This window comes from Barbus barbus (genome assembly GCF_936440315.1).
Source record: "Barbus barbus genome assembly, chromosome: 31".
Classification (NCBI taxonomy): Eukaryota; Metazoa; Chordata; class Actinopteri; order Cypriniformes; family Cyprinidae; genus Barbus; species Barbus barbus.
The window spans coordinates 16,303,178-16,326,406 of NC_136759.1; the positions used below are offsets into that span (position 1 = coordinate 16,303,178).

Here is a 23,229-nt window from a genome sequence, read left to right on the forward strand (position 1 = left end):
ATACGATGCTGTAGGAAGAATCTTGTAGGAGGGTCTGTGGTGACTTCAACAGGTATTTTACTGTTGTTGTTATTCTGCACCCATATCCCATGTGTCCTGAGGCAAGACTTGAGTGCTTCTCGTATCTGCTCTAGTGAGTCCAACCCAGGCTCTGTTAAATTAACTTAAATTAAATTAAGCCCTTCTAGTGACAAGATCCCTTTTTCTGTACTTCACTGGGCTCTGTGAAGGGTTGGCTGGCTGCTTTAGATATCCATGAAAATCCTTAATGAGTGCTAAGTGAGCAGTACTGCTGTTTGTCACATCTCAGTGACCGTGAGCTTGAGAGACTGAGATCTTAACCTAGCCCTCAGGAGAGAGATGGAAGAGGGATGGATGGAGCTTGTCTTCTTGTATCCAAACAGTAGCGCATGCATTCTTCAGCACACTGTCTCCATTGATTAGATGCAATGCTCATTAAAAGGGGGCATTATATGCAGCATGTTGCAGATGCATTATGGACATATGTTTTGTCTTGTTCTTTGAAGTTCATATGCAGCTTAGTTATTTTATCCTTGACACAACACTTTTTTTGAGTATAATTGTAACTGTGGCTGTCAAGTTTCAAAGAAAAGCTCCATACTATTATCATAGGTATGACTCTGTGCCTTATTTATAAGAAATGGAGAGAATTTTAAGTGTTTGCCTCACGTGAGATGTTAATGGTTAGTTCACCCAAACATTAATATTATGTCATCTCATCCTCAAGTTGTTCTAAGAGTGTACAATTTTTTTTTTTTTTTTTCTTCTGATATTGTCAATATATTTTGAAGAATACAAGTAACCCGAAAGTTAACGATAGCCATTGACTTTTATAGACTTCCAAAATATCTTCAGATAAAGAAAGAAACTCACACAGTGTTGGAACAACTTGAGGGTGAGTAAACAATGACAGAATTTAAATTTTAGGGTGAACTATCCCTTAAAATAGATTATTATGAGAGAAAATGCTATATTACACTTTTAAATGTAAGTACTGGGTTTCAACTACTATTTATTAAAATATATGTTGACTAATTCAAATATTGACTTTGAATGTTGACTTATTTCTTTCTAATATTTTATAGATAGTTTATACTGTTTACTAAGTACATAAATGGATAAAGGTAAACATACAATATTCAGACCGGTTGTGTTTTGTTTCCAAACTGCTGAATATAACTTAAAGTCCTGTACAAACGTTACTGCCAATCGTTACTACAATAAGCAGGTATATACTTTCATATTTTTTTTAAATGAAATGGCACTTCAGAGTGGCCTTTTTATTTTATTTTATAGTTGAGCCTAAATGGCCCAATGATAAAGCGGGTTAGACCTGTCGTGTAACATTCGATCTAAAGGCCTCATATAAATTAGCATTGTGCACACATGCATGAATATTTCATTACTCAGATGCAACAACACCTCTCAAGCGTGATGTTGCAGCCCAGCAGAGCAGCTCCCATGCAGGACTCTGCCAAATATGGCGCCTTTGCTCTCCTTGCAGGCATTAGAAAAAAGCATGCCAGCTCAAGCTTTCATGGTTCTGCAGTCCTTGAGGGGAATTGAACCACCATAGCTCATTTCAGAGAAGGCACTGATATGATTTTAGGCAGAGAGAGGCCTTGAGGGGCCTAATGGCTAGTAATAAACACTGAAACCGCCCTTTATCCCAGAGGGGACGTACAAATACAAGTCCATTAAATTTGGCCCACAACACCTGCAAGGGGAGCGGCTCTCTGCACTTAGGTTTGTTAGCGCCGGGTCTCTATCTGCTTGTTTTTTTGCTATTGATCAGCGGCTCACCACCTATGAGCCTCTCTGACCAACGTATGGGCCACCAGACATGGACCTGCCCATAAACATCAATTCTGAATGCATGATTTAAGCGACTAGTGGCAGAGACATGGCCATTAGTACGAGCGGCTCATGTAGCTCAGGGCTCTGTTATTTGGCTTTAGTACTACACCGCCATGCTAAAAAGCTCTAGCGCCCTCCATGAATAATTGACAAACAGCCAGAGACCATTAAGCTGCTCTTCCAGAAGGGAGCTCCGCATGACCTTACGAACGCGTATGTGTATGTTTGTGTACTCGCAATATGGCGAGAAAAGGTCAGTGTGTTTGTTCTGAGTGAGTGCTGCAAAAAAATCTAGTGGATCGCCACCCTTCGTGTCATCGTATTATGATATATGCAGCGTCTGCTGTCATATAGCTCCTGCTGTGGAGTAATGGATGTAGCAGTAGCGGAGTTAAAGGATCTCTTTCATCTCTCTAATCCGGCCGCTTATAGACAGCATGGTGATTTGTGTTGCTGTTGGAGCGGTTACTGTACATATGGGCCGTGGGTGGTGAACACACTGAAGATACACACCTTCTCTGGGAAATGTAAGTAAGTTTTTCATGATTTAAATGTGTCGTTCGGTGGAGACGTGGTCTAGCGGCTGGCACATGTGCTCCTACACGTGTGGGCGACACGAGATTGAACCCAGCTTCCATCCTGTTCCTCTTCTATTCCCATCATTTACTTTTCTTTTTACACATTTTACAATTCCTTTTTACACTTTGCTCTGTAATAAGTGACAAAAAGAAACTTTTAAACTTGTTTTTAATTTGTTTTTTTTCAATGCATCTTATTTAATAGGTTATGATTAACTTATTTTTAAAGAATTAAGTTAAAAAATTACTGCATTTAATCTAGTTCCCAGACCCTAATGTAAAAGTTCTTTAATATCAAGGGGAAGCATGATATGTTGGTACCATGTTGGTTATTAGATGATACAATTTTTAAAAATTTATTTAATTGTTCATGCATATACAATTTATTTAATGATTTGTATAAAATATGCTGGGGGATGGGTGGATGGATGGATAAATAAATAAATAGAAATATTTCCTGTCATCTAATGCTCAAATGATTATCTAAAGTTAATAAATAATAAATATTGTTGGCCATAATATCAGTATTAGCCAGAACTTTAACATATGTACATCATTATTAATATTCCTTATTAGGAATCAATTAAGGCTTGAAATGCCTATATGCAAATCATATTTTTGTCAGCTTTAAATTATTTTTTTCCCAGCTAATATGCGTATGTTTGTTTGCATATTATTGGCTCTGTGACAAATTGCTTATGTTCCTCTGTTGTAAGCTGCTTGGGATAAAAGCATCTGCTAAATGCATAATGTGATTAATCAACATATCATGAAATTAATTGATAAAATGTGAAATATGGTATATTAGGATAACCAGTTCTGGTTAAAGGGGTCATATGACGATGCTAAGAATAACAGTATTTTATGTATTTGGTGTAATTCAATGTGTTTACAGGTTTAAGGTTCAAAAAACACATTGTTTTCCACATACCCTATATTATTGGTCCTCTCTGCCCTGCCTTTCTGAAGCTCATCGTTCTGAAAAGCGCTGTGTGCTCTGATTGGCCAGCTATCCAGTGTGTTGTGATTGGCTGAATACCTCAAGCGGGTGACGGAAATGTTATGCCCCTTACCATATTTGGAAACACAGCGTCTCCACGACATGGCGGTGGCAGCAACAATACTACAGCGAGAATAAGTTACGTCCTCTTTCTTTGTGTAAACATTTGGGCAGTGTTACCGTGTGTATCTTCCCACACAGTGACATAGACATGTGGAGCCATTTATGCTGTGGCATCCGGGGAGCAGCCCCCCCCCACAATTCCTGCCGGACCTGAGACTCGAACTTGCAACCTTTAGGTTACGAGTCCGACTCTCTAACCATTAGGCCACGACTTCCCTTTACGGATCTTATATATGCACGAACAGATAGTAACGCTCCAAAGACAAAGGAAAACTTGAAATCACATCATATGACCCCTTTAAATCAAACAGCTCATCTGCATCCTTGTTCTCTGGCTACTGCAGCAACACATCCCTGCTGTTTTCTTTCATACAGTATTTGTGCTTTTACAAAGCTTACAGATGCAAATCTCACCTCAAAGGGTGTCGGCTATGTGTCATAAAGAGATTCATACCGATTAGCGTCAGCGCAGGCAGACTGCGTGTTTGGCATGTGTTGGCCATAGCAACTGCTGAACAGAGGATGTTATTTTCTAGAGAATGGCATGACGCATCCACTGACAGGCTGTCAGAAATGGCTTTTCCTCCTGTCCGCGCTTACGTGTGCTTGCTTTTTCTGTTTTTCAATGAATGATTTGAGTTTTCCACCGAGGAAAATAACTGCAGCAAAGAAAGAAAACAGTCCTCTCTGTCTTGGGAAACAGTAAATCTATTAATCACGTTGCAGCCGAAGTGCAATTCCAATGTAAATGGATTAGAGAAGTGAAGGACTGCGTCGGCCAGGGACTTGAACAATGAAATGTACAGCGGAGCGGCTTGCCAGTAGAAATGGACTTTGTGGTGCCTGGGGAGAAAGGCAGGTCTCTAACACTAAGGCTGAGGTCGGGGAGGTTGCGATGGGAAGGTGAATTCAATAACTCATAGACCGCTGTGTTCCTACATTCCAGGAATAAGAGGAGACAAGGACTAGATGTTCCTCAAGTTAACATTTTTAGATTGCCAAATACACCCCTCAAAGTATTAGACCTTAAGAGCATATGGCAGCACATGACTGTCTCCAGTTACATCTAATAATGTCCAGTTCACAAACGAATCATTCTTTTTTTTTTTGTGAACTGGATGAACAGTTTCATTAAATCAGACTGAACCGTTTGAAATAGTTTGGCTCGAGTTAGCATACATCTAAAAGTTATTCAATCTGAACTCCCTTTTAGACATGCCTGACAGTTACGACTCTTCCATGATTGTAAACAAAACAATGTGCGGCAAAATATGAATTGCTGCAGAATATTTAAACGCTTTTAATTATTTTGAATGAATTAGACATTTTAATATATACTTTATATATTTAATAAACCAATTGTTAATGTTAAAATGATGAAAAAATGGTTTGAATGATTCAATGACTCTCTCATAACCTAACTTCATTACTGTATGAATCAGCGTTTTTGAACAAATCTCTTGAATGACTGATTCAATGACAAATACACTTTTTAAGTCACTTGTCGCTACCTAGTGGTGAAACAATTTAATCGACAATCAATTTAATTGTTATTTGAAGCGCCAGTTACTTTCAAAAGGTGATTTATGAGGTAGTTCTCATGTCAACTGTAGTATACTAAATGTGGTTCTCTCTCAAGTCAAGAGTCGGTTAATGGTTTCAGCAGTTCTTGAGTCACCGGAAGCAGTTTGGACTCAGACATGTCTGAAATTGATGAGCTATTGATATGAGCATGTGTGAACCAAGCAGTTGACTTGAATGAGGTTTGTAATGCATGTTATGGTAACTCATGGTTTATGGGAAAATGTGAGATGATTAGAACTAGTTTACTTTATATACTTTAGATATGTAAAACATTCACATTTCACATCATTATTAGGTGCTTTGAAGGGATAGTTCATCAAAAAATTAAAATTCTGACATTAATCACTCACCCTCATGTCTTTCCAATCCTGTAAGACCTTCGTTCATCTTCAGGACACAAATTAAGATATTTTTGATAAAATCCGAGAGCTTTCTGATCCTGTGTAATGTTATTCTTGTGAACACGTGTCAAAGTCTGGTGCAGAAGAGAAGAAATGGTTGAATAAAGGCATTATTTTTGTAAAAAAAAAAAGCTTTATAACATTACAGTTGAAACACTGTCACATGGACTATTGTAACAATGTCCTTACTGCCTTTCTGGGCCTTGAGCATGAAACTTGCGGGCGTTGCTGTCTATGCAGGGTCAGAAAGCTCTCGTATTTAATCTAAAATATCATAATTTATGTCCCGAAGATAAACAAAGGTCTTATATGTTTAGAACAACATGATTCTAAATGATGACAGAATTAAAATTTTTGGGTGAACTATCCCTTTAATTCTAGCATTGTGTATACGTGATGTAATTGTGTGATTACGTAAACTAACTGGTGAAACTTGTTCATTAAAACAAACTGTCTGAAGGAGAGAAAGGATTGGCCTTCCCATCACTTTTCACAGCTCTGTAATGGATGTTTGAGAAGGCATGACGAGGCAGTTTGTCAAGCAGACTGCTGGGTTGTTCACTTGGTTTTACACATGCACACACAAACACAATCCTAAACGTGCCAGCATGAGTCTTACCACTGGTTGTTGTGTCATTATTTGCTGTATTTGGGGATTATAAGCACCTCAGGGTGTTTTGCACTGGATCCACACAGCACTCTGATGTGGGGCGGCAGTAGAGCTGACATTCCCCAGTGTCTTGGCTACAGATCGGGATTGAGTGTAGTAATCTGTTTCCCATCTGGAGCCAGTCTTCTCTATGAGGGAAGAAATAATAAAAACAGGGGGGATATGGCCTCAATGACTCCATCCGTCTCCAACTGCAGTCATCTCAGTCCAAACAAGAGGCAGATCCATTCAAAGTTTTTATATATATATATATATATATAATATATAAAGGGCTGGGCAAGTTAACACGTTATCACATTAATGCATTAATTGATTAACGCCTACAATTATTCTATTGCCCATTAACGCAGTTTTTTTATTATTATGAAAGTCCGTTGCTCACTGGCTCTGAATACACATACAGACAAACCATGGGCCACAGGAGGGATGGAATGTTGATCAGTACTGGCTTGGGATGGGTGTCATCACACATCTCAACCAATGACCCCCCCTCACCAAGGGCCCATGTTACTCTGTTCCACTATTACCCCCTGTCCGACGCCCCTGTTCTACCTGCCCGTACCCGGCCATCAAGTGTTGTCCCGCGCTGCACTCTGTTGCATTGGGTCCCACGATAGTGCCCTGAGTCGGAAGGTGCCTGTTATACTGTTATGATCGAGGCTCTGGACTGTGCATAACTTGTTATTCTATAACAAACTATACATTTTTTTTTATTAAAAACGTTAATCCCCTGGCAGTGGCAAATAGCTTTGGTTTTATATTTAATTTGATTACATTAATGTTATAAGTTGAAATTTACAAGACATATTTTAACTGCTACTATGTAAAAGGAATACTGCTGTTAAAAAAAAAAAAAGTATTTGTTTAGTGTTTGCAAACGTGTGTGTGTAATATTTATAATGAATAATATATAATTGACGATTATTTTTGTTAATAATTTTATGAACTATTTTTGTCAAATTCATTTTATTTTGTTTGCAATTCATAACTTTGCAATTTATTTGCATCTCTGCTAAAAACAGTACTTTTTAATAAAAAAAATTACTACTGAATTATCTTAACATACTATAATAATGAGATGGTGAGATAATGTGCCAAATTGTCAAGAAAATAATATCAATGCAAAACAATTTATTTATCCTGATTTTCAAGGATATTATTATCTTGACAGGCTTTGTGGGATTGACCTAATATTTGCTGTTCCCATCTGCTGTCATAAGAGAACAATGATGGGCGTCCAGTAGATTTTCCAATTTTCTTGGAAAAAAGGTTCATCCCTATATGCAAATGTCAGTGAGTAAACTAAACTCTCCTAGTAAGCCACTCCTATGTGTTCTCTCTAAACAAAAACCTGACATGTACTGGTTTTTCCATGGCTTTGTAAATATTTAATTTCAGACATATGAATAATTTACCTAGGGTGTGACATAATGCCTGATTCATATTTAATATCTCTGCAAATTTGAATCCACACACGTTTTTATGAAGTGATGGAAGCAGCGTATTTAGCAGCAGTAAGCAGTAAAAACTAGACTATAATAATTTATTAGAGTTCAATAAAACCAGTAAGTTCATTTGTCAGCATAATGCCATTGAAAGTCTGCCAGGTTGTGCTGAAATTTATACATCTAGACTAGCAAATCAAGAAACATCCATCAATGTCATTTGCAAGGTTTGTACAAGGTGCTTGAAGTACTTGAATTTGACTTTTTGAAATTTAAGTCCTGGAAAACCGCCACATTTATGAAAAGGTACTTGAAAAGTACTTGAATGTTTAAAAGGCAGTATATGAAATTAGTGTTCATTTTAGTTTTCGACAAAAACAATCTTTTCTGGCTAAATTAACGCGCGTCTAAATACAGAGCACTTCACCTGGCTGCCCTGCCCGCACGCGTTCTCGCGATATTACTCCTTGAGGTTAAAAGCGGTCTCGCAATATCAGTATAAAGTTGAGTTTGTGTAAAACCTTTGGTGCTTGCATTATATTGTTCGGTCTTTTATTGCATGTGCTGTTTATTTGGGTTTCATTCGAACGCGTATAAATTCTGACGCGCTTTGTGTTGTACTGTTATCATTTTTACAAGCGTGAAGCACGTCTCCATCTCAGCAGCTCGGTCCACAAACTCTTCCTTTGCATGAGTTTGTTCATCTGGGGAAACAGTGCGCGTTATATCACTAGATTTATAAAGTAAATATTTTAGAAACCCATGCCAGCACAGGAGAATACATCAACTTATTTCTATATGCGATTTGTTGTACATCGCGATTTCAAAATAAGTTCAAACCCGCTCTGAGTTTGCATGTTGACCAAATATTATAATTATATGGATTTAAACGTCATTGAATCACCCTGTAAAGTGAAACATCATCAGGCCACCGGCGCCCTCTGTAGGTATTTGTTATAAACTTATAATACTTAATGTAGTTAAGTTGGTTATGCTCCTATTATGTAGTATAGGCATATTACTTTATGTATTTTAACAGTGTTGCTCATTAAAACCATGTGATTACTTGGTTTTTGATACTTTATTCAAACCAATTATTATTGTCTCATCACTAGCTTAATATATAAATGTAGTCATACTAAAGCCTGCTTATCACTTTTGATTGCTCACTTGTCAAAATGAGTAGATTACTTGATTACCTAAATAAATATTAGTTACGGCTCTAGATAAGTAAAAAAAAATTAAAATCTTGTCTCGTTCTAGTGAACTAAGTATCTAACAAATATTATCTCATGAGCTAAATGTATTGTCACACCCCTAGTGTCCATGAACGTGATATAGCTCGTAAATCACCTTGAGGAAGCAAAAATCACTTTGAGGAAATTTAAAACTTTGCCGTAGTATCCTTTTCAAATTTTAAAGTCACAACAGCCGTTGCATGGTTTGCATGTGCTGCATGTTATTTGTACAATTTTGTTTTATTCATTTATTTATTAGAATTTGAAAGATTATAACGATATTGTGATCTTTGATTTTAGTCCTTGAAAATCAAAAAAGTAGTGCTTAAAGTCCTTGAAAGTCCTGGAATTTCATTTTGCAGTTTCTGTACGAACCCTGCATTTGTACCTCATCAAATGCAAGGATAGTGTGGAATATGAAATGTGATGCATTTAGGTGATGATCTTGGAGAGAATGAAATGCCGTTCTTTTAAAGCATCATACACAGCCTAGAGCTTTCTTTTAATTGCATTGCTTGATCCAATTAGTCCACAGCGGCAAGACTATAAAGCACCTGTGCACATGTTCCTGCTCCACTGACACATTTCTTTTACTCCACAGGGTAGAGAGATCTACAGACCAGGTGATCAAGCCTGTCAACGTGGAGGCCTTATCCAAGTGGGTGGGTAAGATCCCTCCAGATGTGCTGCGGGACATGCCAGTCATCGCCCCCATGCTGTCCCGGCTCGGCTATGATCCCCACGCCAGTCCTCCTAACTACGGCCGGCCCGACCCTCTCGTCCTGGATAACACTAGAAGAGTGAGCATTTGCACTAAACATCTTATTCATTTGTGCATTAAAGCACCTCTACCTCATTTTCCTCGATCCGCTAGTAAATCATCTCCCTGATATTATTAGGTCAGATGTATATCGGACACACAGCCACGTTATGTAGGATATAAAAGTTCCTCAAGCTAGGCTGTATGTTATGAGACTGGGATCAGAGGATTTGGTGTCGCTTAGCTTTTGTGCGTTTTACTTTTTAATCCTAGTATTAAAAGCCATTTACATTCCACACATTCTGAAGGGGCGAGCTGCTCCATGTGTGAAGCGGGTACTTGGGTGTGAGTTGTACCTCTGGAATTAGCGCAGGACAGTTATGCAGATCAGAGAATCCGTGAGCGAGCTATTATAGCTCCAATAGGTTCTCTTGTGTCTCTCTTAGATTTGAAGCAATGCTAATCGAAAGACCTGCTGTTTTTAGGTTTCAGTTGATTAGATTGAGACTGTGGACAGGACTATGCAATATAACAAATATTGACAATATACTGTATTTGTTGACATTCATTGATATAGGTATATAAAAATAGAAAAATTACTGTGTATTATTTATGGATTGTTGGTCCATAAAAATAATATTAAAAATAATATCAAATATTTTTGTGTGTGTGTGTCTTTTGAAAAAATCTTTTAAAATTATATTATACATTTTTACAATATTATTATTATTATTATTAAATATCTACTCCTAGGTAGACACTAGAAATCTCACATCACCCATCTCAAATAAGAAAGTTCTCCTTAATGAAGGATAATACAATTAAATTTCAGTAATTTTTAGTACATGGAGTCCCACATTATTTAGATGAAGTGGGTGTTCTTTATAAAGGACCAAACATTGATTGACACTCTATTGAATCCATATCTCCATCATTTCTCTGAAGTTATTGATTGCTAATGATTCGTGGTTCACTGGTGGATATAGACCCAGCTTACGGCTGTCAAACCTTAATAAATGTACATTCTATTACGAGCCGAGCTTGTCAATTGACCAACCATTTATTTCCTATTAATCTCAATTCTTTGTGTAATTCCTTTCTCTCCCTTGTTTACTGAGCTAAAGATCAAGACAATTTGGATGCTAATTCAGTCTATGATGATAGTTCAAGAGAAGTGGTAGCTGCTTGCTCACTTTATCATCGATAGCGCAAAATGATAATCACATGACAGAAATATTAGTATGATGTCCCTTTCATCTTGTTCAGACTAGAAGTCTCATTTTAATAAAGAGAATTTAGGCTCCGTTCTTACATCAGCAGTATTACACCATGCTCTCTCACAGAGAAAAAAGAATGTAAAATGCGTTTAAAACCCCGTAAGAGCCTTTAAGATTGATCAAAATGGCTCCAGGCTCTTCGTGTTCCTCAAGCAGACAGGTTTTGAGGTGCTGTGAGTTACAGAAAAACATTTCTGGTTGTAGAAGTGTCCCCGTTCCTTACTTAATAATGGATGCTGTGCCGCTCAAGGTGGACTAGGTGGTCTTGTCATTCACTATGAAAGGCCTGATATAAAGCTTCACTCTATTAGTGTTTTTCCATGTTGAAACATAACAGAACTTTGGAAAATTGCATGACTTGATGGAGTGCTGACTGTGGTGGAAAGCATTTTTATGCTACTTGAGCAGCGAACCATAGTCACGGTGAAAAGTGGGGCATTTTTTCCTCTAAGGTCGGGAAGAGGCCCCTGTCGTGCTATATCAATGTGCCAGTCCGGCTCAGAGAGTTTGAGGGGAAAAGGCGTCTCAGATTCCTATCCTTGGAAAACTATCAGTGGCATTGACACGGCTGCGCAATGTTTTCTGGCCACAACTTCATCCCGGTTGCCCTTTTCTCCGTTATGGGAACGTATTTGTGGTCAGAACGTCTCGAAATCCAATTCAAAAGTCTTTTTTATAGTAATAGTTCATCCAGAAATGAAAATGTCATGACTTTCTTTCTTCTGTGAAACATAGATGATATTTAAATGTTTTTCCCAACCTGGTCTCATGGCATAAACGTACCTGGGGGCACTTTTTAGCGAGACCGTTTTTTTACGTACCTTATTGCACGTTTTAAAAAGAAAATGTCCACTGGGTGGCGCTGAAACACGAGTTCAATACGTAAACCCTGGCACGGTTTTATTACGTTGCTTCAGGTATGTATGGCGGCGGTTCAGAATTCAAATATCCAGGGACCGTCGCTAGAAATTAGTGCTCTATCATGTTGGAAATATGCCCTACACCAAACCCAACCCTAAACTGATAGTGTTTACCGATAATTATTGATTGATATGAAAAAAAATAAGTTTTTTTTTTTTTTTATTGCCCAGCCCTAATTGAAAATCAGTGGGATCCAATGTTGTTTTTCATTATAAGGTCAAAACATTCTTCAAAATATCTTCTTTTGAGTTTCACGGAAGAAAGTCATACAGCTTTGGAACAACATGAGAGTGAGTTTTCGGGGAACTGTCCCTCTATGAACTAACACTCTATGTCTGCTATGACAGTCTGAAGCGTTTGTCAACCTTAAACTATTGACAGTTGTTCCCTCTTTCCCACACACAGAAGATTCCTTTTAGTTGAGCAATTGCTGCTTTTTTTGGACATATCACTCTCAGCGATTCAATTGCCGCGAATCTCTGGCAGTTTCATATGTTTCATTGTTGACACAAACTCATGTCGTTCTTCTCACCGAAACCCTGCAATCTTCAAAGCCCCGTTTTGTTTGAAAAGAATAATTATTCAACTAGAAAATTCTGCAAGTTGGACAAAGCATGAATGTTTGATGTTTTGTTCCAAAAATGGAGGAGGGAGCTTTTAAAACTAGGCACAGGAGTGTGTTGTTTGTTTGTAACTGTATTGTATTTCATCTTTCTTGCATTTGTTTGTGTTACTGCATATTTTGGCCAGGTTTGCGCAGCAGTCCGGATTTAATTCAGCATTCTTTTGAAAAGCTATTGTTGTAGTCCTTTTCCTTCAACAGCCAGATCTTTTTGACTCAAGGCTGTGTGTGAGAGAGAGAGAGACATAGGGAGACGCACATCTGCTGTGTATTAATGTGTATTTCCCCTGGATCAAACACAGCTGCATGGATCAGTCGTTAAGCCTCCCCCCTCCCTCCTTCAACATGAAGTATGACACACACACAACAGCGAAGATCTAAGATCTGCTCACAAGGTGTGCGATGCAGACAGGTTTCACTGTGCTTTAAGTATTGCAGTGCTGTCACAATAGGTCAGTATAGGCCTTTAATTTGCTCCTCTTGCATTTTCAGGCCTTGGATTGCTGAAATTGATGCAGACCAAGCATGTGAGTCAATGACAAATAAGAGCTTCCATGATGAAGAAAAGGAAAATCTTTTAAAAATGTAGTTTCAGTACATGCGCCGTGTGAATTCAGTACATGCGCCATTGTATGGTTTGGAAAAACTTTTACATAGTTTTCAAGAAAGGTTTTAATTTAGCGACTCTAAAAACAGTTAAATATTTTACAATTTAAAACGTTTTCTATTTTAATATTTAAAATTCGTCATTTATTTTTACAGTGAAGACTGGAGTAATGGCTGCTAAAGAAAGCAGTTTTGCCAGTGTTGAATGAGCCTTCAGATATTATTATAATATGCTGATTTCATTTCTTAATTATCATTCTTGAAAACTGATTCATATTTTTGTGGAAACTGATGCATATATATTCTTTGATCGGTAGTAAAGTTCAACGAAGTTAAAGAACAACATTTATAAGACATTTATAAATGTCTTTTAATGTCACTTTTGATCAATTTATTGTGTCCTTCAAGTCCAAGTTCAAGTCCAAGTTGAGCTTTATTGTCATTCCGCTACATGTGGGGACATACAGTGGAACGAAATGTCATGTCTCGCAGGACCACGGTGCTACATAAATACAGACATACATGACATACATATATGAATTTATTTAAAAAAATCTTTTGAACAGAAGTGTATATTTCAATGTAAAACGTTTTACAAACATCATTAATTAATGCATAACTTTAAAATTTTAGGGAGTCGCCACCATCGTTTTACAACCAAACTGATCTTAAAAATTAAAATGGCATTTTAAATTGCATTTAACATTTATTTTTAAATCAATTATTAGATCCACACAAGAAACGACTGTCATGTCATTAAAACGTGGATTACAAATGAGTAACTCGTTTTGAAAAATCTAGTTGACTAGTGAAAACACCACTCGGATTACTCGCAAATTGATTTTTCTGCCATAGGTAACGATGACATTCTTTCACATTGAATCTCTCACCCAAATCTCACGGGAACGACTGAATGCAGTTGGTGACATTATGGATACAACTTTGAGCTGATGAGAGGTGATGGTTTATTCTTACAGGAGCATCCAAGTGTGGCACTGTTGTGATTCGTATTGGTATATTTGCTTCTTGTTACAGTAGTGCATCCCACCGGATGAGGATCTGCTTATGTGGAACAAAAGTGAGAAGTGCACAAGAAATTCCATCGCTTGTCAGATCGCTATCAGCAATCATACACAACAGGCTCACCATGTATCACCTCGAACATGTGAAATGCTAAAAAAAGTGGTGTTTAGATAAATAGGGTTAGTTAAATGTACAGAAATTGATCGCTCATTGTAAGTGTTAGAGCAATCGACTACAAAATTATCAAAATGCTCTTCCTACTGCAAACATTTGCATATAAATCAACTGCCTGGAGTGTTTCAAAATGAGAGAACCCTCAATGTGAGAGGAGCGTTTAGGCTTGTACATTACTTGAATACTTCGTTTTTCCACAGCGACCGTCTGTGTTTTTGATTCATCTCTTTCACATGATGTCCTTGCTGTAAGCAGGCCGTTGTGGCTTTTTATAATACGCTTTGAATGCAAGTCTCCCTGCCATTTCTGTACAGTATCTGAATAGCTGTGGAAATGGCTTTGAAGTCGCAAGCCTCTCAATAGCGAGGTTTCCTTGGAAACAGAGGTGAATTGCAAGACTCCAGCTCATCAGAGAAAAAGCTGCTATGTTGCAGAGTCATGGTGCAGGTCTGTAGAAGAGGCCTCATGAACTCAGGGTGACAGCTGAGGTCTGGTAATATTTGATGACTTTTGCAGCTGCATTGCCATTTAACATGCATGGTTTTGTCCTCTGTTTTGAGACTGATTCGAGGCAAACCAAGTATTTGTGTTGCATTAACTTCAAAGATTACTCAATATTGCATCAGTTACAATATCAAATACCTGAGACAGGCTAACTGTCTTGTTAAAGGGATGCAAATGAAAATGTGTTCTGAAAATGAACAAAGGTCTTACGGGTTTGGAACGACATGAGGGTGAGAAATTAAAGACAAAATTTTCATTTTTGGGTGAACTATCCCTTTAAGACCCGATTAAATCAAAATGAGAGTTGTGGCTTTTAGTCTGTCTGTTAGCTTTGAGGGCATCTAAAATGTGATTCTACTCATAAATAATGAGCATTTAATGTAATATTTTGAAAACTATTTAAAAAAATATTAAACGTTCTTCTTAAGTCACATCATTGAGTCTTTAAAGAAACAGATTACCCAAAATTAAAACTTGTGTGGCTTTATATAAAAGATATTTCAAATGAAGTTTCAACTGTTTTTGTCTGTAAAATGAAAGTCAATGAGGTCCAAGGTATCACTGGAATTCAATGAGGTTCATTTTAATGCCCCCCCCCCCCCCCCCCAAAAAAAAAACATTCTCCAAAATATTGTCTTTTGTGATTTCTGCAGACAACAGCATAAGGGTGAGAAAATGATGACAGAACCCATTTCTGCCATAAAACAACAAGTTGAAGAGCAGTGTAACCCATTGTCATTGTACTTTTAAATGCCTGTGTTTTGTGGTAATTAAACTTGGACCTAATTTCTTGTGGCAGTAATTCACCATTTCTACAATTAAGTAATGAGGCTTTACTAGATGGTAATATTGATCTGAGCACTCCAGACTAATTTGGCATAATGAAGGTAGCACTATCAAATGTCCATTGTCTTACAGTTTAGTGAAAAATAAGCAGATTAGTGTAATTCAATGCATGCAAGGTACAAGGAACACTTTTGTATTTTGAAACTCTACTGAAGCCTGTGAATTTTGGTCCGGTTGACATTTTTACCAGGTCACAGTAATCTTGAACTGTGTGGTCATGCCAAGAGTAAACAAGAACAGCTGTTAAAGACTCCATAAATGGCTCCAATGCTAATAATCATGGACTAAAGGACAAAAAACTTTGACTTTGTCAACTGCTTCTATAGCCATTTCATGTATTGTCTTAGCTGTAAAGGCTTTAAAAAATGCTTTGTTGGTGACCTTTGCTTATCTTGCTTCCATCTGGTTTGTTCTGGCAGATTCAATATGATCCACCTAAACTATGTAGGACAGCGGTAACATGAGGACAGATGTATATAGTGACATTATCGTATCAAGACATCTGTGAGTTTGTGTTTTTCAACAACAGATTGACTCTTCCCGGCCCATATTGTTGCTCTTCACAAAAGCTTCTATACATTGCAGGATGCAGAGAGTAAGCGACAGTCTTGCTTTTCCACCCTTTAATTGTCTGTCATCGGTCTCCTGTGAATTAGTACATTCTGAATCCAGTCCAAAGCCACAATCGATGCCTATTAAGTGACTTTGCAGCTTCGTTATGATTCATGTTAGGAAATTGTTATTAAGATCAATAAGTCGGTCTCAACAGTGCTGCTAGTGGCATTATGTAGAAATGGTGGTGTTTAACTGTATTGGAGGCCAGAATAATTTGGAAGTTTGTTTACCAGAAAAGGAGGTCATGCGAATGAAAAGTTTGATTTAAAATTGTGTAACACTTTATATATAACAAGTTTTTCTGAAGAAAATATGTGATTCTTGCCCAAAGCATGTCGCCAGCAGTTGCTTTCCTTATTTAACACTGTTAAATATAATCTTTAGCAAACATCCATTTCTCATACTGTACATTATAATGTTGTAATTACTAAATTCACTTTTTGTCATATAAATCTATCATTATTCAAATTTATAGGCCATAACATAAAAATAACTATTGACTTATCTATCAATTACAATTTTTGTATATTTTTTTAAAATCATACACCGAAAATGTGTATGCTCCCCGGAAAGCCATGTCTTAAGGCATTTCAGTATTATTTATATACAATTATAGTGTTTATTTAAATAACTTCAACTAACAATTACAACTGTTTTTCGGTTTCATTTTAATTTGAGTTTATTTTAGTAATTTTTAGTGCTGTCAGACGATCAGTAATCACTTCCAAAATAAAAAAAATTGTTTACATAATATATTTGTGTACTGTGTATATCTATGTAAATACACACATACAGTATAAATTTGTAAAATATTTACATATATTTTTATGTTCATATTCTATTATTATTAAATAAATAAACAACCTTTTTTGGATGCGATTAATCGTGTGGCAGCGCTAGTATTTTTATGTTCTAATTTTTATTAGTCTGTTTTAAGATTTCTATTTAGCTTTAATTTATTTGAAAATATACTTTTTTTTTTTTTTTTAGATAAGTCATTTTAGTACTTAAGCTAAAACTAACTTAAAACTTAACAGAAATAAATGTTTAAGTTTTTAATCTAATATTTAGATTTTTTTTATTTCAGCTGTTTTTTGTTATAATACTGAAATGATTTTTAATAGTTTTAGTTAATGATAACAACATTGGTTATCATTGAGATTCATAGCACAAATTGTGTGGGTGTTGTACTCTAAAGTTTAATATGTAAGCAAATATAAGTTTTGAATTTAGTGTGTAATAGTGTTAAATGACCCTTTCCTGCGTGTCTAGATCTGCCCAAGATAAGAGAAGTTGTGAAAGAGTCATGAGTCACGGTACGGGGGTAAACCCCTCTGCGTCTGATGTGTGTATTAACACATTGAGTCAGCAGTGTCGTCCTGCATTAGAGGAGCTGTTGGTGTATGACTGTCCTACCGCAGTTGAATTCATCTTTGATGAATAGCTTTTGCTATTTCTGTGATATGGAACAGTGAGCACCAGCTCTTCTGCGGTTTCTTCCTCGCTCTGCTGCGTCTCTCGTCAGAGGCTACAGCAGGTGATTCTGGATGTGCTGCTGGGAGATCAGGGCCGGCGCTTCCTCTACCCGCGGATGAGACTCAGTCAGCTGCACAGATCTGTCAACATCCCTGTCTGCTCGCCACCTCTCATTGCTGACAGCAGTCTGAGCTACCATTAGAGATTAACTAGACCACCCTACTGTGTCTGAGCCATTACACTATAAGCTCTTTATACATGTCTGTACATAAGGGGGAAAGGAAAGACAATTTCCTTTGCTATTTCCACCTCTGTTGGTGCTGATCCTTAAATTAAACTATAAGCTAGCAGAGTGATTTGGTGTTTGTTGACTTTAGGGCTGTTAATTTAGTTTGTTGTAAAGATGCTTGCACACTGAGTTTGAAATTTTTTTGCTTTTTTTTTTTTTCATATTCGTCCTATCAAAATGCTTGCTAAGGATGCAAAAATGCAGAAGATCGAACCAGATCCCAATTTTTTAGAAAATTTCGGAGACCGTATGTAAACGTGATTTGACACGTGAGGTTGTATTTATTTTTTAACGTGCAAAAATTTCAGAAGAGAATTTCGGACCCTGAAGCTGATAATTATTTTCATGTTAAAGACAATAACTGATATTAGAGATCTGTGCTATTGTCTCTAAATAAGTAATAAAATGTTTTGAATTTAAATTGAATTTGTAATTTTTAATCAAAATGACAATCTTCTGGTGAAACGAATAAACCCTGGCTCTTTCATCGTGTTGTTAAACATTAGCTTTAAGTGAGCTTTAGATGACAACAAAGGGAATGCAATTTATATAAAAGTAGAAGAAACTTTAAAAAAAGTAGTCTCTTATGCTCACCAAGGCTACATTTATTTGATCAAAAGTAAAGTAAAAACAGTAAAATTGTTAAATAATATTACAATTTACAAGTATTGTTTCCTATGATAATATATATTAAAATGTCATTTATTCCTGTGATGCAAAACTGAATTTCCAGCAGTCGTTACTCCAGTCTTCAGTGTCACATGATCCTTCAGAAATCATTTTAAGATGTTGATTTGTTTTTAAGAAACATTTATTATCATATAGAAAACATCACAAAACAACCATTTTGTCCAGATTATTTGATGCATAGAAAGTTCAAATAAACAGCGTTTATTTGAAATAGAAATCCTTGTAACATTATAAATAGCATTACTGTCACATTACACACAATGTAATGCATCTTTGCCGTGTAAAAGTATGAATTTTTTCAAAAATAATAAAACACATTCTTGCTGATCACGTCATTTTGAACAGTGTTATACCTTGAACTTAATTCTGTGGAACACAAAAATATGTTAGGCATACTGCACTCTGTTCCAAGCATAAAGCTATCAAAATGATTCAGAAGGGTTGTAATATAGTGAACAAATCATATGGACTGCTTTTATGGCTTCTTTAAAAAAAAAAAAAAAAAAAAAAAAAATAAATTTTACCCAAAGACACATGCAACTTGAAACAACACAAGTTTTTTTGTTTTCCAGCAGGAGTTTTTCTTAATTTTTTTTTTTCCTTTTTATATTTGCCAATTATTACATCATTTGGATGATTAATTTTCTTGCTCCGTGTATTTATAGAAGTCAAACCTACTTTTCAGTGAGCAGCCCATGCTGATAGCTACAGGAGGGCTGAATGTAAACATTCCAGCAGAGAATGGTCCCGCTGGGCTGCACAGTCAGTTTTTCCACTGCTGCCTCCCTGGAGCTCCAGATCTGTAAGGATCTGAAGAACTATACCAGTATGAAGGACTCATTCACACACGCCCTCAGTTACCCGCAGGTTTTGTCAGTTTATCCTCTATACTTGCAACTTTTGGAAGAATAAGTGTGTCCTATTACATCAGCACTGAAAAATTCACTTCACAGCAGTAGCGAGCCAAACAAATGTCATATGAGGTCTTGGTTGTCTGACTTTGTGTGTCACTGCTGTTATTTCCAACATCGAGAATGTCACAGATACGTCATTGCAGCAAATACAGACCTGCTTGTCAGAGTATTTGGCAGCGGGATAAGATCAAATATATATTTTTGGGGGGAGTTCTACAGATCCTACTCATTAATTTGTTCTTCGTTCAAACAAAACGAATGAACAATATTTGGTCAGCCGAAACGTGTCTTTCTCCTAACCATTGTTTGTTCTTTAGCCATGGTGATATGACCATTAGCCAGTGTAACATTCACAAGATTTAGTGTGGCTAACAGTCTTGGACGAGTGACGGATTATTACAAAATGGGAAACATTCACGCCTTTCTCATCGCAAATGAACTCCCCTCAGGTTCTGAACCGCAAGCTTGGCTAGCCAACTCGACTCAAACTAACCCCAAACGAACTCGCTTCCTTCTACACCCACTGGCTGAACCCCCATCTCTTGACCCACCAGTAATACCAGCTCTCTTTAACCAGCGGCCCGGAGACTCCTCTCGGTAATTGGGTCTGAAGTCTTGCGTAACCGCTATATCCCACGGTTGAACTGGCTGAGATGGGGAGAGTGAGCCAAATTCACTCAGTTCCCCTTTACAAAAGAAACCCAAACACCCTCAGAAAAAATACATATTTTTTCAAATCAACTAGTTGTATTTAATCATGTGTATTGAGCCATTTAAAATTGTATAGGCTGTTTCAGATTCTCTTGACCCTGATTATGCTTTTGAGGGCATTTACATAAGAGTCGTAGTTATGTTAAAGATGGAGAGCAATAAAATGGAACCGGATACTTTTTTTTTTTTTTTTTTTTTGACTGCAAGTTGGACTGTTTTTTTTTTCACTAAAAAGATCTGGTTTGTAAGAGACATGTAATCATTAATCAGACTACACATTTTTTTTTTTTTTTTATTCACTGAAAAGAACTGGTTATAAAAGTAATTTATTCATGAATCAGACTGTTTATTACTGTACTGTTCAGTACTGTTTGTACTGTTTATTTTTTATTCACCTTAAAAGAATTGGTTTGTAAGAGTCAGATGATCATGAATCAGATTACCTTAGTCGTGTTGAATGTTTTTGATTCACTGAAAAGAACTGGTTCATAAGAGTTTATTTATTCTCGAATAAGTTGCACAAATGAATGGAGTTGTTTATAAGAAAAACACCTTCATGGCTCTCCAGTGACTGACAGCCCCAGCAGTAGTGGATAAAGAGCTCAAGCTTCAGGTTCCTCACAGTCTAGAGACCGGTCACAGAGGAAAGGGTTTTGAAATAGTGGCTCAATCTCCCAAGTTGTCTGGCTTCTCATCAGGTCAACGCTTCTTTCCTATGGCACGCAAACGTACCCCAAAAAGTTACATGAGCTCCTCATTCGCAAATTTCTAAGCTTAGAAAGCCAGGAAATGAGATCAGCTGGAGGAGTTTTAATTGGAGATTGTCATTCTCTCTGGAACAGACGTACTGGCTGCTTTTCATACCAGCATTCAGTCCAGCTCTCTTTTTATTCTCAGTCTTTCACTCTTTCTTTCGTCCCTGGATAGAGCTTGTGAATTTTGTGAAGTTAGACACCCTGGGAATTGACACACAATATCCTCCTAGCAGTGCGAGAGAGCGGTTCACATAAGAGGACTCTGTTTTCAGTTCAATGTGAGACTTTTCATTTGGCCATCACTGCTTTCTGGAGGCATATAAAACCGTTTGTATCGATGCTGTTTAGAAGGATGTTTTCAGAGATTAGAATAGCTTCAGGTGGAGCAATAAAAACAGAAAAGGGAAGAATTTGAGCTTGAACTGTAATGAATGAGCTGTGATTTGTGTGGAAAGACTGTAGTTCCTGTGTTTGCGCACAGTGTGAGTCTAAAACCGGCTCTCTGTTTTTCCAGGTCTTTAAGGGTGAATTTCAGCTACCTGATTTTCTTAAAGAACAAACACAGGTATGGTAGATATTCTGCCTGTCCTTAAGCTCTTCATAAATTGCTTTTTTAGACTGATTTTGTAATTCCTTTTTTTCTGTAAACGGAACAGTGGTCATTTAATTCCCATCTGCTTCCACTCACTCTGATTCTTTGCTCTTCATGTAATTTCTGATCATAACGCTGGTTAATGCGGTGTCCTGTGCTCCTCTGATCTCATGTTTTCATATTTTGGGTTTCTGATCACATTAGCTGTAGATCTGTGGCCTCATTTCAAACGCTCTTTCGTAGTCATAGGCTGGTCTGCTGACTAGAAAAGAAGTCCTGTACTGCCCTCTCTTGGACAGATAATGGGAATGTTTTGGGCTGATTTTCTAGTATATCTTTGATTAATCAAATATGAGTTAAAAAATAACAGATTTTATAATCAAATAAATAAATCATGGTAGGTAACTGAATATGAACGTAATATTTTTCAATTAATATTTTAATTATGTTTTGAGTACAGTGAAAATGACAAATAGCAAAAAACATGTTTTGCCACCTTAATCGTTTAGGAAAGGGGTGGCTTGCAAGATCATATTTGTTTTCCAAAAAAATTGAAAACCACTAGTCCATAGGGTGTCAAGAAGTTTATGAGGGTTAGAGTTGCTGTGATTAAAAATCTATGACTAATGAATCACTATATGAACATGAACAACTCGCATGCACTCTCATCAGAGATCTCAAGAAGAAATAAAAGCTAACATCACAACAATAGAAATACAGTGAAAAGTGTTGATTCATGCATTGCTCTAGGCTGTACTGTACTGTGTCCACACATGTGTAACAGATGTTTCTCTCATCACAGCTTCAGAAGTCCCCAGAAAAGCCAAACCCAAGTTAGGAGGAGAAGACCTGAGCTTTATCAGTAGAAGTGAGTAAAATGTGACATTCTATAGCTTTGTCTCATTCATCTTTTAATCATATTTGCAAATGTCTTGACTCCACAGCCAACAGAGCAATTTTATTTTACTGTTCCAATACTTTTGGAGGGCACTGTTATTAATGTATTAATGATGATGATGATGATATTATCATCATCATCATCATCATCATCATCATCATCATTATTATTAATAATGATAACAGTAGTAGTAGTAGTAGTAATAATAATAATAATAATAATAATAATAATAACATTTTGTTATCTGTATTTTTAACTTCCTATATAGCATACTGAAATATTATAATATAAAAGAGTATGGAAGTATGTTAATGCAAATAAAAAAAGCTAAACATTTTAAAATACAATTATTTTTATAGTTTAATAATACTAATAATACTTTTTCATTTTATATGTAGTCAAACCTGTCAAAGGATATGAGCGTATTCTGTGAATTTGAAGTCCTGACAGACACTGACGTCAGTGTTTTCTGAGAATGATTAGTATGTGTTGTGAAAGCATCGTGATATTTGCTGGCATTCTGTCACGTCAGTAGAGGTGAGGTGACGGAGCTGCTGTGCTCTTGCTGTGTTTCAGGGCTGAGTAGAAGCAGATGTTGTGGGACCATGATGGACTTGCGTCACCCCCGCTATGCTGGGA

At 36.8% G+C, this 23,229-nt stretch overlaps 1 protein-coding gene across 2 annotated transcripts in view; it reads left to right on the top strand.

The window, feature by feature from the left end:
• Positions 1 to 23,229, top strand: part of tpst1 (tyrosylprotein sulfotransferase 1) — a 50,630-nt gene that overhangs the window by 26,838 nt on the left and 563 nt on the right. Inside the window, exons 3-6 of one of the 2 annotated variants that reach the window (XM_079387114.1) lie at positions 9,519 to 9,717; positions 21,615 to 21,665; positions 22,495 to 22,560; positions 23,167 to 23,229. The exon at positions 23,167 to 23,229 is cut by the window's right edge and continues 563 nt beyond it. In XM_079387114.1, the coding sequence (XP_079243240.1) occupies positions 9,519 to 9,717; positions 21,615 to 21,665; positions 22,495 to 22,530 (286 nt within the window). In that variant the 3' untranslated portion in view covers positions 22,531 to 22,560; positions 23,167 to 23,229. The remainder of the gene's footprint in view (positions 1 to 9,518; positions 9,718 to 21,614; positions 21,666 to 22,494; positions 22,561 to 23,166) is intronic. The other variant, XM_079387115.1, reaches the window with a different exon arrangement.